This window comes from Phoenix dactylifera, chromosome 17 (genome assembly GCF_009389715.1).
Source record: "Phoenix dactylifera cultivar Barhee BC4 chromosome 17, palm_55x_up_171113_PBpolish2nd_filt_p, whole genome shotgun sequence".
Taxonomy (NCBI): domain Eukaryota; kingdom Viridiplantae; phylum Streptophyta; class Magnoliopsida; order Arecales; family Arecaceae; genus Phoenix; species Phoenix dactylifera.
In genome coordinates, this window is record NC_052408.1 from 1,766,564 (window position 1) to 1,783,301 (window position 16,738).

Sequence of the window (16,738 nt, forward strand, 5' to 3'; positions counted from 1 at the left end):
TTGAAATAAGTGCAGTGATGATTCAATAGAGGATTCTACATCTCAACAAATATATTTGCATTAATTTCCTTTGGCATGACCATAGTAGAATGTCTTTGGCATGAGTTCAATGGACATTAGCTTTGTTTTTGTTTATCATAAATTCCATCATTCTATCTCCATCTCTCCTAGGGTTCGGGTGCAAACAACAATAAAAAATGAAGGAGGCTATATTTGCATTATCGGTTTCAGGGTTCGGCATTGAAACTGCGTGAATGGACTAGAACCATAACCAAACAACTGTAGAAGGTAATCTTACACATAAAGTGAAAGCTCATCATATCAGGTACTCTTTTAAACCAGGAAAAGGAAAAAAAAAAAGGAAGCTCAGAGGAAGTATCCAACAGGCACTGTGCCACATCTAAGGCATATCAGGATCCAATACACAGTGAATATAAATTACAACCAATAAAAATGTACATTGTTAGTGTTTTAAACACATGCCTAAAACCCATCTGAATTCATTTGCATTCTCTTTTGCCCATGCGGTTGAATTTTATCTTAGTTTTCCTAGAAGCCTGGTGTCTAAAAACTAACTTTAGCAATGAGATTATAAAGAATTTTATTTCGTAAATGAAACTACCTTCGCTCCTTTTTAAAAAGAAAAATAAAATCCTTGTGACAATATTCACCTACCCACTTCTTTCAATAAATCAGACCACAGCCCCATGCATGACTAGCCCAACATCTATTTTTGTTTGTTTCACAAGTCCGAAGTTCTTCAAGCAACAAGTTGATGACTTGATCTTCCATGAAAATGTAAAAGTACCATCCCCTTGCTGCTTTCCTGTTCTTAGTAAATATGACAGGACCTATGAATTTATTGATGCAAAGCTCCACAACCAATAGATGATAAGTAGCTCTTCTTATACAAAAAGGATGTGGTGACCCATTCAGTCAAGATATTATAAAAGGAAGCTACATACCTAGCCAACTTGCAAATGCGAGATATTGCAATCTTTGTGCTTGGATTGGTATTTCCTTGCCTATGTCATGATGAATGATAGGAAAAAATCGGGGCCAGTTTTTTTCTTCGATCATGATGCCAGCTGCATTAAAAGGTGTCATACTCAACTATAACCAACAAAAGACTTTACATATGAACAAGCAGACCTATACTGACGGTACAATCAGTTATCTGCTATTAAAGTAACTTCTCATGATACCTCTAGTCATCGCATCTTCCCTTCGTTGTATGCCCTGTAATAACAAATTAGAGATATGTTACCTTAATATAGAAAGGCCATCCATCAAAGTAGCTTGGATAGCATGATATGCGAAGAATGAGATGTATATGACTAAAGCAACCAGTTTAGTTACCACCTACCTTTTCCCTCTTCTTCAACTCCTCTTCCCAAGCTGCTAGCTCCCTTTCCCTCTTCTTCATATCCTGCACGCACCCGCAAACGATATCTCACAATCAAATCAATCTCCTCACCCCTTAACACAATAATATTCTAAATGGCACCACGCACATTGGTCGCGTCCAACGGCACATTGACAGTGGCATCATATTTATTACCAAAACCCAGAGGCTGCGATGGCAATGCTGGAAGGCGCGATCTTGAATCAGTCCCAGCAGCAGTCTGTAAACAAAAGACTACTAGCATGATCGTTATCACCCATCAACTCAAAAACCAATGAAAAAACCTAAAAAAAAGGCAAAAAACTAAGATTCAACCCAAGATCCAAACTATTGTTTCCTCTGTCTGACTCATTTCAATACCAAACATTTTTTTTTTTCTTTCTTTCCAAAAAATAACTATAAATACCCGGAATCCTTACACATTCGCTAGGTTTCCTTGTGGGTTTCCAAGAAAGCATGACCCCAAAAAGATCAAGATCCCAGAGTACGCATTACCGATTCCAGCTATCCAATTCATAATTTTAGCCGGAAATTCAAGGATTCCGGCGTTGTATGCAGAGGATGAGAAAAACGCGCGAGAAAAAGAGAAGAGAACGGGGGGAGAAAGAGAGGCCCAGAGAGACAGAGAGGTCGTACGGTTACCGCGAAGGGATTCACGTCCTCCTTGTCGTCCAAGGGATTGGGATCCCGATTCATAGCCGATACGAATCGATCAAACAAGGAGGTAGTGGGCGGAGAGGGGATTCGCTCGCCTCTTTTCTCTCTCTCTTTCCTGTTCTTCGGGCACGAGGAGGATGAGGCGCGGCTACTTTTGAGTTCGGTTGCAGGGCCCAATTTTCTGACATTGGCATTTGCAATAATCACCGAAATGCCACTGCCCGTTAACCAATTGTCCGCTCGGCGGGAGTAAGTCGGAATGCGGAGTTCGGAGGTGGCGGGATCGGGTGATGGGGTTTGATAAGGGCAAACTCGCCATTTGAAATATAAACAGCCTCATCTGCCTTGTTCTCGTAGATAGTTCATGAAATATTTGGTGTTTTGCAGGTCAATTCCTATCCTTTCATATTTTTATATAAAAACTTTTGTAATTTTTTTTTTAATTTGTATAAATTGATCCTTCCGCTAGTTTTTATTGAACAAAAGGACTTAGACAGCTGACAGGGCTTGCGACTTAGCCTCTTCTTATATATTTTCCCTTCTTCCCTATTTCACTTTCTTCTTGATCACAACTTGGCTGCTATGGGACTAATAGTGGAGGGGCATGAGATAAGAGGCCGATTAAGTATAAGAATAGAGAACAAAACTATCTAGAAGACATCAAACTAACATCATTAGGAAAATATAAATAAAATATTCCGTTACATCAAGTTAACTTGAGGGATGTATAAGCAATAAATTACAAGATTTTAAGAATAAAAATGCAAATATAGAAAAAACAGCGACTAACATGAAAATAAGGAACATTGTAGAAACTAATCTGCAAACAAACTTTGTTTCTTTCTTCTTCTTTTTTTTATGTATATCTATGTATGTTATGACTTATGTGTGAGCTCCAATATCCTATTTATATACGACTTTTATATGTCACGGGTCTGCCATTATTATCATGGCCATTACTACTACCCACAATGTCATCATAATGGTGTTAAAGGATGTTGCCCAGTAGATACAACCCAAGAGGGGGGGTGAATTGGGTCTTTTAAAACTTTTATGCTACTTCTAAAATTTTTGATTAACTATGCTAAGTTGTATAGATGCACGTTAAACTTAGCAAGGATTTGATGTATAGACTTCGACTTGATTAAATATGCTTGCAACTAAAGGATGTGCGGATAAGAATTAAGCAAGCAATTTATCTAAGTAAGTAAGTGTGTTAGTTAGACAATAACTAGAGGCATTACAAACACAAAGGACATATAGTGGTTCGGTGCACCCCAGCACCTACATCCACTCCCCAAGACCTCTTGGGAATTTTACTATAATCCTACCGATTACAGCCGGTTGTTTTACAAGCTCACAACCCAACTTGTTGTTTTACGAGCGCACAACGAACTCGGTCGGTTTTCCCAGGCTCACCGACTAGAACCTCCCCGATTGTTTTTCCGGGCTCACAATCAAACCCTTACACGTTGGTTTTACCCTCGGCTCACCAACAAACCTAAACCCCTTGATTCAATCCCTTGATTGAATCAAGTTACAAGATATTAAAACAAAGTATAAAACAAAACAAAGCTTCTTAAACAAGCAGATATGACAATATAAACAAATAGAGTAAAGAGAAGCCCTCAAACGAGTTTTGAAGATGGAGGAGCTCGGCTTCTTCTTTACTTGATCCTCCTCTGATTTGGCATGAAGTAGAGGATCCCCGAGGCAGCACACGGATGGAGAGGAAGCTTTCGGATTCACTTGGATGCTCTTCTTCTCTCTATTTCGTTTTGGATGGCCCTTTTGTGCTTATGGGAGATTTCCTTTGTAATCTCTTTGAGATCTCTTTCCTAGATGATCTCTCCCACTTCCATAAGTTTTTCCCTAGCTCTCTTCTTGTTTTTATAGCTTTAGATGGCGTGGAAACAAGAATATAGCCGTTAGAGACAAGAAAAAGAGCCGTTGGACACAGTCTGCATTTCCTGACAATGTTACCGTTGGGATCGGAGTCGACTCGCGCGATCAGGAGTCGGCTCGCCTGTTGCAGGAGTCGGCTCGTGTTTTACCGGAGACGACTCGGCCACTGTTCCAAATTTGAATTAATGTGCTTGCCTCGACTGGGAGTCGACTCGACTTAACCCGGAGTCGACTCGCCAACATCTGGAGCTGACTTGGCATTTTCGGAGTCGGCTCATCCACTGAAGTCCGTGGATCCAATTTTGAATTTGATCCACTCGAGTCGACTCGACTGTCCTGGGAGTCGACTCGAATCTCAGAGCCCGAACTTCCGATCCTCTGTCTTTTGGCTCGTCTAGTCTTGGAGTCGACTCGAACTTCCTTGGAGTCGACTCGGCTCTCAGTTTGCGAAACTTGGTCTTCTGCCTTTTTGATGTGAAGCTGTCTTGGAGTCGACTCGAGCTGTCTGGGAGTCGACTCGAATCTCAGAGGCAGTAACTTGGTTTTCTGTCTGTTGATGGTCGCGGAGTCTCGGAGTCGACTCGTGCAATGCGGGAGTCGACTCGAATCTCAGAGTCCCAAAAATGCTCTCTGACTTTTTCCTTGTGTTCCGCTGAGAGTCGACTCTTGCTTTCTTTGGAGTCGACCTACCAACCATCGGAGTCGACTCGCGTTCCACTGGAGTCGACTCGAATCTCAGACCCGAAAACTGCTCTCTGACTTTTCTGCCTGTGACTCATACTTCTCCGGAGTCGACTCATACTTCTCCGGAGTCGACTCGAATTCCACTGGAGTCGACTCGAAGACTGTTCTTTTGAATTTTTCTTTTGATTTTACTCCTCCAATTTGAATCCTTTGAACTTTAAACTTGGGCCAATAAATTGTAGCTTTCTTCCAACTTGAGAGCTTTGGAGGCCTTCTTGTGTTCTTCCAACTTGCTATGTTCCTTGCAAAATAAGTATCTTTCTCCTTGCAACATAAACATTAGTATCTATACTTCAAGATTTTGTGATCACCAAAATCAATCTATGAATCAATCTTTGGGTCATCAATCTCCCCCTTTTTGATGATGACAAAACTTGGAGTATATGCAATATAAAAGATATTGATTTCTAGAAGTAATACATAGCTAAGTTAAAAACATACTTCATGATAATGCTTTAGATTTAATCAGCTTAACACAATCAACATATTTAAATTTTAAGCTAATTTGTATTCAATTCAAAGTAATAAAGCATTCTGAGTATATAGCATATACTTAGATATTTCTCCCCCTTTTTGACAACATCAAGAAGATAGTGAAACATTAAGTACAAAGATCAGAGCAGAACACATCGAGTGTGAATTCAAGAGGTTTTTTAATTTGATACATAGTTTTCTAATCAAGTGTAGGTGGAATCTTCCTTAGGTTAATTCAAGAAGTACCACAAATGATATTCAAGGAAAAATATGAGTGGAAATCTAACCTCTCTTCACTAAGTATGAAAGCTTGTTCATTTAAGACCTTTTGCCCAATCTATTAAGTATTTTATCAACATGAGAGCAATTTAATTAATTTTCAGAGTAAAAGATCAAAACTTATATATTTGGAAAAACATATCATCATGTTGGATCATTAATTCTTAATGACTTCAAAGTTCTTATATGATAATAAGAGCATTGGGGCACAAATACCAAAATATGAGTTTATGCAATTTTTGATACATCTTTGAGCTCTTTTAAAGACTTTCTTTTATTCCTTTAGAAAATAAGCAAAATTTGATACATAAAATAATGAATTGGCACACAATTTAAGTTTTAAAGATCAAGTCAATTAGGACTCATTAGTGAATATCAAAATAGATTTTCTAAAAGATACTCAAGAAAATTTTACACGTTATTCTCCCCCTTTTTCATTAAGTTAGAGGCTCTTTAAGCTCAACTTGCAATTTGGTTCATGATTTATGCATAAGATATACTAACCAAATAACAGGCCTCAAGGTGTATCATAAAGATTTTCAGATTAAATTTCAGATGATACATATTGGAGAGTATTAGGATCATTTTTCATTTTGTATTCTTCCTCTCTCCTTTAGTTATAGATATATGCAATTAAGGCCAATAAGACCTCTCCTTCTGAAATTTTCTTTCTCCCCCTCAATTGATCATTCCATTTAAGAGTTTAGAATCCTAAGATAATGTTCAATAAGATTGTCAATCTCAAAAATATATTTCAGCTTATTTTCATAAGACTCAAGGTTTGAGACAAGACAACCTTTATAGAACTCATCTCAAGGTATAAACTTATAATTAAAGCAAGTATTGTAATATAAGGAGGTTCATCAAAATCAATCCATAAAAATCAAGGTATGCATCAAAATAAAGTGTCTTTGGGATAGGATACTGAATATCTAAATCTCCCCCTCAAAAGATGCATTCTTCTTTAATCATTTTAAATTGTTGAATTTCAGATTTTAGTGATAAACGTGAATAACACTGAAATTCTGTAATATCAAGAATGTAGAGTGATCTAGAATTATTCAGAATTTATAGTAATCACTCTTTATAATCCTTTAAGAACAAGTTATGCTTTCTCCTAATCTTAGAGAAAATGTATAAAAGTATTAATCAGAAAATGATTCAATTGAAGCTCAATTTCTTTCAAAAGCATTTACATTTTCTTTCTTTTAGAGTCATTTGAGTGAACTGAAATATTTCTAGTTTTAAGATCATTCACTCTGTTGATATTCTGATGGAAATCTTTAAGAATGTAGGAGAGAAAAACATATAGATGATCATTGAGGTATATATATTTATAGAACTCAATTTCTTAATCACAGTTTTTCACCAATGTATTCATGAAACACAATAAATCTTTTTAATATCAAAATAAGATCATATATTTAGAAATTTTTGTTTGCAATCAAGATCATCGAAAGACACATCATTTGGACCAATATTAGTACATTTTAACGATAAGAAAAGATATGTTTCGAATGCGTATCGGAGCAATCAACCAAGGCATCAAAATTAATTCTGTTTTTCTTAAATTAAGATTTTATTTAGAAATCATATTGAGTTTAAGCTTTTATACGAAATCAGATTCTGAATTTCATAAAGATTTTCAAAAGAGGCTTTCAAAGTCATAATTTGAGATATGGATCTTCCATATTGTAGCTTATCTTAAATCATTACGATTGAAAACACATATTTCAAGCATATTCAGAATATTTGTATTTATGTTGAATTTTGGTATGAGTTAGCACATTATATACCAAAGTTAAGCAAGTTGATGGATAAGACAAACTCAATTCATTTTGCCTAAATAGAGATATCCTTCTCTTCTCCTTTTTTTTTTACAAATTTATTTAACTTTCAGATTTTAACGATGATTGTGAATAACAAATCTGAATTTTCTTTTCAATAAAACCAAACAAAAGATGTTATGTAGCATTTCAACCATTCAATCAAATTGTCCAAGTATGGGGTACTACAAAAAATATTGAGAACCCATAATTTAGAATATCATGCCACATGCAAAATATAGTGTGTGTTAAGTCATACATTAAAATATTAAGAATAAGCATGTCAAGTATCAAAATCAATTCTTTTCAAATAAACTCTCCCTATTTAAATATAATTTTGCACTGATTTCATCCTTAAAGTGTGTTTCCATGTGACTAAAAATTTGAATTGATTCTTTCTTGTATACTTTCATTTACTTTGTCTTTCTTTTAACTTTCTTAAGCTCTATACTCTATTTGCTCCCTATCCGGTGGAGTTGGGAAGGGGCACGAGGTACTACCACTAGCCTCCCTCTTGTGCCGTCCCTAATATGCCCTACACCGAATAGTTGGGTCAAATAGTGCCGGGTACTACCACTAGCCTCCCCATTGGCACCATCCCTATGATGAGCAATATAGAAAGGTTAAAATGTTTACTTCAAACTCTCCCTGTTTGAGTGTAATTAATTATAGATTTTATCTCTTCCAAATGTGCCGAATATATTATGCTTGTTTTGCTTTTCCTTAAGATTGAAATACTTGCCTTTGCTCAGATTTTTCATCTCTTGAACAATGTCCATTTTCTTTTCTTTATCTCTCTCTCTTTTTGTTATTCTCAAGTAATCTACATGAAAGAGCAGAATAAAGAAATAATGAAATGTATCGTATAGAGGTATATCATGCAAATACTATTTTCATTATGCCCAAGAATTCGTAGCTTCTCACAAGTCATTCTAAATCAGAGTTTTAATCATATACTTGTGTATTTCATGGTTATGATACAGCCATAGAAATATTTTAGATTGAGCAAACCATGAAATAATTTCTAAAAGTATAAGTCAGTCAATACACATATAGACATGATATCAAAAATTAATAATTAAAGAATTTAATCATGCCATAATAGGATTTAAGTTATTGACTTTGCTCAATTAATTTGTGAGAAAGGTATCTAAAATTACCTATTCATTATATGTTCTTCAAGCCAAACTAGATTTCTTATGTGTGAACTTTTGGCTGAAGAAGATCCTCTCTCTTGTTTGCATGTGAATGTTTAGTGTATCTTACATGAAGATATCCTTCAAGTTGAAATTTCTCATTTTTCTTTCTTGAAGGAAGGTCATTAGTTTCTTTAAGATACAAAGCATTCATCCAACATATATATATATTTTTAATTAGATGACTCAATATGAGATATGACAATAGTTGCATGTTGAGTCACTTTACTCAAGAGATTTCCTAAATATAAGCAAGCACATATCACTTGAACTAAAGAGATAGATTCATTAACCAAGATAGTTCAAGGACAAGCATGTGAGGCAATAGACAGATTTATCAAGGTCAAATCAATTTAGTTTAGATTCTATTTGCTTAAGATAATTATCAATAAGATGTGTTAACTAAGTTTTAATCAACTTATCTTAAACGTTTGTTTGTATCAAAATTCAGATTATGACGTATTTGTTATCAATAAAATATGATTAATTAAAGTTAGATTGAAGTCTTGCACAAGGTCACATAATGAGTATACAATCTGGTCTACTAGCTGTATGATAAAATAATTATTCTATCATGCTTCAATACAGCTTTAAACAATAGATCTACTTTGCTCATCCTTTACAATTTCTACAAGATGGGGTCATAGATATACCTTCTTCACGCCAATCTTCTATAGGAGTTTTCTTGTAGACTAACGTTGGTCAATGAAGATCCCCTTTCCTGTTTGTCTTAATTTGGAGTTTGAGAGAAGATGTTAATTCATTCATCATACGTATTTCAAACTCTCCTTGCATGAGCTAAGTAAAGTCTTCATATAACTCTTTATTAGTAGAACCAAAAATGATGTCATCAATGTAAACTATGAGCAAGTAAGATATCACAAATTCTTCTTTTTGATGCAAAGATTTATCACTATTACTTTCTATCAAAAAGGTTGCTTAAGCTTTTGTATCATGCTGTTGATGCTTGTTCCACATTATATATTGCTTTAACATATTTGTAATGAGTGTTTTCAAATATGGTGGTTATTTTTCATAGATCTCCTTTTTAATGAAGTAACCACATAGGAGTGAATTCTACACATTCATTTGACAAAATATAAAGCTCATGAAGCAAGCACATGATAATGATGATCTTTACTTCTAATCATGCAAGAATCTTTATCAAGATCTATTTCCTCTTTTCTTGATTTAGTCTTTTAGTAGTCATCAATTTTTCTTCATTAAGTGCATATCTGAAAAATCCAATTTTGATTCTAATTATTAACAAGTTTTCAGATTGTTATATGTAAAAGATTAACGGTATACATATATAATTTAATTTTAGTATCTTCATAATAAATCATTAGTCTCATAAAGAATAAAATGAAATGATACTTCTACAACTAGAATTTTTCATGAATGTTTTATATGCATTGCTTGATGAATGGTATCCAAGGATAGAAATATCTTTATTAGATTTGGCATTACTTTTCAAGAGAACATATCAAGCATAACATGTACGACTGAAAAATATGAGAGATACGCTTTTTTATTTTTCAGAAGATCAAAAGAAGTTTTCATCAAAAATAGATCTAATAGAAGTCATATGTATGACAAGTATTGATGATAGCTTTTAAAAGGCATTTAAGTAGATGGCTATCATACAACATTGCCTTTTTCAATTCTTCAAAGATTCTATTAATCCTATTTTACTTATAGTGTTCTTGGTGCAGAAACAATTGTATTCAATATTATTTTCTGTGCACAACTTAACACAAAAATTGGTTTTCAAAACTATGCCGTGATTCATAGTTTGCAAACCTTTATCATTTGATCGCTTTTTGTGAGTTTGTGCCAATACAGAAAATATTTCAATTTGAGTGCCAAGAACAAGGCTAATGTAGACTTTTGAAAAATTAGTGTTGGAAACAACATCTCTAGATTTAGAAATTATTTTTGTTTGTTTCCTTAGTTAGCATGCATAGTAAAACTTTGACCTTTAAGAGGATAATCTAAGTGAGCCTATGGCAAGGTCTTTTGAGATTAAGTACATACTAGCATGAGCTGATTTCATATGCCAAATATGGTTTCTTTAATCTTGGTATTCATAGTGCATGTATTCAAAAGCATACCAAGTACACATTATCATATCTATGATCAATAAACAATAATGCCATAGATAAAAACTTTCAATCAAGCATATAGAGAATTCATAGAGTTATTCTTAATAAGTTGATTAATCATTTAGCACCTTATCCAATAGTGAGTAGAATGAAATGATTTGATTATATTTCCAAAAGTATTTTCTATATCACAAAATTGGTCACTAATAGCAAATCATATCAGATACTAAAGGACAAATAATGATGAGATGCAAGAATTACTGATTTCATTATTTTTTTTTGTTAATAACTTTTTAAGTTTCTTTATGTTCCATGGGTACCTTGGTACACCTATGTGTACATCCTCATTTTCTCATTTTGGGTACCCAAGCTTGCTTGAGTCCTTGAGAGTTAGGACATATGGTTCCTTTTGGAACCCATATCTGTTTAATAGTAATAACTTTACCATTTGATTTAATTATACTAGAACGATAGGTAAAGTTGTTATTTCCATCCTTTTCATTTTTGAAATAAGTTATCTTATTTAATGGTTTGCTTGATGAATTGATAACCTTTTTCTCTAGAGATTTATTGTTAAGTAAAGGAATCAAGCCAAGTTTTGATTTATCACAAGCAACATATTGGCTTTCAAACATCATTTTTAATCGTTCTGAACTTACGGTGAATTTGTTAATAAAAGATTTTAATAATTTCTTTACTTAAGTTTTGATTTTCTTTAATTAAGCTATGATTTTTCTGAATCAATTCTTCTGAAAATGACCTTAAACTTTTATTTTCAGAATTTAGTTTGTCTTGTATTTCAGTAATAGAATTTCTTTCTTTTGAAATTTCCAAATTTAGCTTTTTAAGATTTTTATTTTTCCTAGTTAATTTTCTACATTCACTATACAAATCATGAAAAGCATTTAAAAGTTCATCATAAGAATATTTTTCATAAAAGTCATTTGGTGTAAGATTAGATTCAGATTCTACTTTATCTTCTTGTACCATAAGACATAAGTTAGTTACCTCTTGTAGTTCATTGTTGCTCCTAACTTTCAATTCCTTGTCTGACTTTCTCTTGGTCAAGGCTTTCTTGCGCTTTACCTCTTTCTTCCTTTCTTCTTGCTTCCTCTTCTTCTTTGTCTTTAGGAAGCTGATTTGCCTCGAAGTCGACTCGGACCTTATTGGAGTCGACTCGACTAACTTGGGAGTCGACTCTGAGCTACTTGGAGTCGACTCGACTGAGGGAGATTCCTCACCCTTTTCTGCAGTCTCATTGTTAGTATATAATTGAAGCATATGAGAGCTAATCTGAGATTTATCATAAATATTTTCTAAAGTATCCCAGATCTCCTTAGCAGATAAGCATGCAGAAATTTCATTAAACTTTGTTTCTTGAATAGCACAATATAATATGTTCATAGCATTAGCATTTAATTGTGCTAAGTCCTTCTCATTAATATGAGAAAGTGTGTGAAGGTCATTTATTATGATTTTCCATAGATAATAGTTTTGTGATTGAATGAAAATGCGCATGCGTATTTTCCAATGTGGGTAGTTTATACCATTAAACAGTGGAGGTGTATCAATTGATTGTCCTTCTCCTAGAAAACTATCTATTTGAGTTGTCATGATCTTTGGCTCTAGTCGGTTAAGACTACAAATAATATTTGAGCACCTGCTCTGATACCACTTGTTGCCCAGTAGATACAACCCAAGAGGGGGGGTGAATTGGGTCTTTTAAAACTTTTATGCTACTTCTAAAATTTTTGATTAACTATGCTAAGTTGTATAGATGCACGTTAAACTTAGCAAGGATTTGATGTATAGACTTCGACTTGATTAAATATGCTTGCAACTAAAGGATGTGCGGATAAGAATTAAGCAAGCAATTTATCTAAGTAAGTGTGTTAGTTAGACAATAACTAGAGGCATTACAAACACAAAGGACATATAGTGGTTCGGTGCACCCCAGCACCTACATCCACTCCCCAAGACCTCTTGGGAATTTTACTATAATCCTACCGATTACAGCCGGTTGTTTTACAAGCTCACAACCCAACTTGTTGTTTTACGAGCGCACAACGAACTCGGTCGGTTTTTCCAGGCTCACCGACTAGAACCAACCCCGATTGTTTTTCCGGGCTCACAATCAAACCCTTACACGTTGGTTTTACCCTCGGCTCACCAACAAACCTAAACCCCTTGATTCAATCCCTTGATTGAATCAAGTTACAAGATATTAAAACAAAGAATAAAAACAAATCAAAGCTTCTTAAACAAGCAGATATGACAATATAAACAAATAGAGTAAAGAGAAGCCCTCAAACGAGTTTTGAAGATGGAGGAGCTCGGCTTCTTCTTTACTTGATCCTCCTCTGATTTGGCATGAAGTAGAGGATCCCCGAGGCAGCACACGGATGGAGAGGAAGCTTTCGGATTCACTTGGATGCTCTTCTTCTCTCTATTTCGTTTTGGATGGCCCTTTTGTGCTTGTGGGAGATTTCCTTTGTAATCTCTTTGAGATCTCTTTCCTAGATGATCTCTCCCACTTCCATAAGTTTTTCCCTAGCTCTCTTCTTGTTTTTATAGCTTTAGATGGCGTGGAAACAAGAATATAGCCGTTAGAGACAAGAAAAAGAGCCGTTGGACACAGTCTGCATTTCCTGACAATGTTACCGTTGGGATCGGAGTCGACTCGCGCGATCAGGAGTCGGCTCGCCTGTTGCAGGAGTCGGCTCGTGTTTTACCGGAGACGACTCGGCCACTGTTCCAAATTTGAATTAATGTGCTTGCCTCGACTGGGAGTCGACTCGACTTAACCCGGAGTCGACTCGCCAACATCTGGAGCTGACTTGGCATTTTCGGAGTCGGCTCATCCACTGAAGTCCGTGGATCCAATTTTGAATTTGATCCACTCGAGTCGACTCGACTGTCCTGGGAGTCGACTCGAATCTCAGAGCCCGAACTTCCGATCCTCTGTCTTTTGGCTCGTCTAGTCTTGGAGTCGACTCGAACTTCCTTGGAGTCGACTCGGCTCTCAGTTTGCGAAACTTGGTCTTCTGCCTTTTTGATGTGAAGCTGTCTTGGAGTCGACTCGAGCTGTCTGGGAGTCGACTCGAATCTCAGAGGCAGTAACTTGGTTTTCTGTCTGTTGATGGTCGCGGAGTCTCGGAGTCGACTCGTGCAATGCGGGAGTCGACTCGAATCTCAGAGTCCCAAAAATGCTCTCTGACTTTTTCCTTGTGTTCCGCTGAGAGTCGACTCTTGCTTTCTTTGGAGTCGACCTACCAACCATCGGAGTCGACTCGCGTTCCACTGGAGTCGACTCGAATCTCAGACCCGAAAACTGCTCTCTGACTTTTCTGCCTGTGACTCATACTTCTCCGGAGTCGACTCATACTTCTCCGGAGTCGACTCGAATTCCACTGGAGTCGACTCGAAGACTGTTCTTTTGAATTTTTCTTTTGATTTTACTCCTCCAATTTGAATCCTTTGAACTTTAAACTTGGGCCAATAAATTGTAGCTTTCTTCCAACTTGAGAGCTTTGGAGGCCTTCTTGTGTTCTTCCAACTTGCTATGTTCCTTGCAAAATAAGTATCTTTCTCCTTGCAACATAAACATTAGTATCTATACTTCAAGGTTTTGTGATCACCAAAATCAATCTATGAATCAATCTTTGGGTCATCAAAGGAGCTATAAAGCTTCTATAGTTTTAGACAAGTATGATATATTCTAATAGGTGTAGAACTTGATATATATGTGTTTGTTAGAAGTATGCCCTATAAGCCAATTTGACGGATACATTATATTAGTTCTGGGATATAAAATTGTACTTGACCTTTTTATTAATAAATAAAATTAGGCATTTTGTTCATTCATGTTATTATATGTCCATGAATCGTCCAAAAAATTAAGAAAATGATGACACATATTCTCAAGAGTTGAGAATTTAAGACATGTATCATTGGTAATTAATTGCTCAATTGCTCCTAATCAATGGATCATCACGAAGGACGGTGATCGATCCGATGAAATTAGTGCACATATCACTTTCTTTGATGAACGAGTCTTGAGTCCACAGTGTGGGGATATTGAAGTAATTGTGTATGTGCTTGTTAGAGAACAAGGGTACTGAGCAAGACCAAAGCAAGAAGTCACTTGGATGTCTATCCATTCGTCAGTGACTTAATTGATGCTGCAGTTGTATGATTGGTACTTAGATATGCGATGCCTCAGCTATTCACGGTGAGTTGCTGTAGTTTGACGAGTACATAAACATGAGCTCTATCCATCAGGATCCTTGTAGTGCAGATTGGCTGCAGTAGGTTCGCTGTCGGATTAAGGTTGCATCTAGATGGAATCTATCGACCTTGATAGATTAAGAGAGATCCTATATGATTTATGAGACTAAGTTCAAAAGACCTTGGCCAGGGCAGTTTTGGAAAAAGAGTTTTCCAATCTCGAACTTGAGTCAAATAAATTTTAGCATATGACAGACGATGGGGTTTGACGAGTTATCTACAACCTCCGTTTTGTCGAGATTCACGATAGAGGTATTGTATCATACACTAACTCCACTAAGAGGTTTATCTGTTTCGTTCTATTGGGTTGCCACTATATACTGCTAGGTATCACTAGTGGATTGTGAGACTCAAAAGGCATTTCTTCATGTATGTGAAACAAAAAGAAAAAATAAGGGAGGGGATTTCGCCCCTCCTCTTTGATCCGCACCAAAGAAAGGAGGGGCGTCCGCCCCTCCTTTCCTTCTTGGGTTCCCCACGCACAAGAGGAGAGGCGTCCGCCGCTCCTCCTCCTCTTAGCTTGCCGCATGGCACAAAGAGAGGCCATGTTGCCTCTCCTTGATTCTCTCCAATCCCTTTTAAGTAAAGGGTTGGAAAGAATTAGGAGGGATGAATCAAGGATGGATTTTTTGAAATATTTTTCCTTGTTTAGCTAGGCATGAGATTCCTATAAAAGGAGGAGAGGCGTGAAGGCTGAAGAGGAATTGAAGGTCATTGATTTCAGCCACCCCACCTCCTTCCTCTCATCCTTCCAAGCATGAGCAAGAAAAGAAGAAAAGAAGAAAAGAAGAAGCGCTGCCTCTTCTTCCTCTTCCCCCTTCTTTCTCTCAAAGCAATCAAAGAGTTGATTGAAAGAGAGAGAAAATCAGCCATCAAAAGCGATCTCTACAAGGGAGCTAGCACCCCTGTGAGATCAAGGAGTGATCTGTACCTCGTGTGAATACCTGTAGAGGCCGGACGATTGTGCAGCTTCAAGCAAACCGAATCCATCGATTGTCAGATAGCGATGAAGATCTACCCACTCAAAGGTAAAAATAGGATCTTTACAATTCTTAATTGTAGATCTGAAATTAATCAAGTTTTTAATTTTAATCTTTTCTTAAATTTCATAATTTTTCGAGTTAGAGAACTCAAAACTTTTTTGAAATCTACGTTCCCTAGAACGTTCATGAGATGAATGATCCCGCGCGTGGGTTTCCACTGTGATAGTCGTAACGTGTGCGGGAATAACCCGACAGTGGTATCAGAGCTGCATTTTTGAGATTAAGATTAAAATTAATAGGCTTGATAGGGATTAATTTAGATCTAAATTTTAAAATGTATGCTTGCTAAAATTTCTACATGCTGAAATTTTAGATTTCAGCATGCAGATTTTTTGTTGTCTTTTTCGATCTTGCATGTTGTTTTTAATTAACAATGAGATTGCAATAATTAAAATCATGTCTTTCATGATCAAAATTTTAGTTGGAAGTATATTTTAGTTAAAACTTTCAAATCTGAAATTATATGCATGAGATGCGTGTGATATGACCCGATTATGGATTCATGATCATCAAAAGATATTTTCCTGTTTATGCCTATGCTTAAAAAGAAATTGATATATGTATGAGATGTATATATATATGTTAAGCAATCTTTACATAAGATGTGAATAAAAACATAAATAGGTTAGGTTATTTACATAAGATGTAAACTTAAACAAATATGTCATTTACATAAGATGTAAACACATAACATATGAATGGAGTTTCATATTTGCATAAGATGTGAACAAGGCCTAAACAAATATGCCATTTACATAAGATGTAAATCCTAATCGAGACCTAAAATTAAATCTCCTCTTTCAATCATAGTGAAAGA

The 16,738-nt window shown here is 35.7% G+C and overlaps 1 protein-coding gene across 2 annotated transcripts in view; it reads right to left on the reverse strand.

The window, feature by feature from the left end:
- Positions 1 to 16,738, reverse strand: part of LOC103721651 (secretory carrier-associated membrane protein 4-like) — a 69,052-nt gene that overhangs the window by 28,712 nt on the left and 23,602 nt on the right. Inside the window, exons 1-5 of one of the 2 annotated variants that reach the window (XM_039114703.1) lie at positions 2,048 to 2,386; positions 1,515 to 1,625; positions 1,367 to 1,429; positions 1,206 to 1,239; positions 966 to 1,088 (exon numbers count right to left, since the gene is read on the reverse strand). In XM_039114703.1, coding sequence (XP_038970631.1) covers positions 966 to 1,088; positions 1,206 to 1,239; positions 1,367 to 1,429; positions 1,515 to 1,625; positions 2,048 to 2,101 — 385 coding nt within the window. In that variant the 5' untranslated portion in view covers positions 2,102 to 2,386. Of the gene's footprint in view, positions 1 to 965; positions 1,089 to 1,205; positions 1,240 to 1,366; positions 1,430 to 1,514; positions 1,626 to 2,047; positions 2,387 to 16,738 lie in introns of those variants that run through there. The other variant, XM_039114702.1, reaches the window with a different exon arrangement.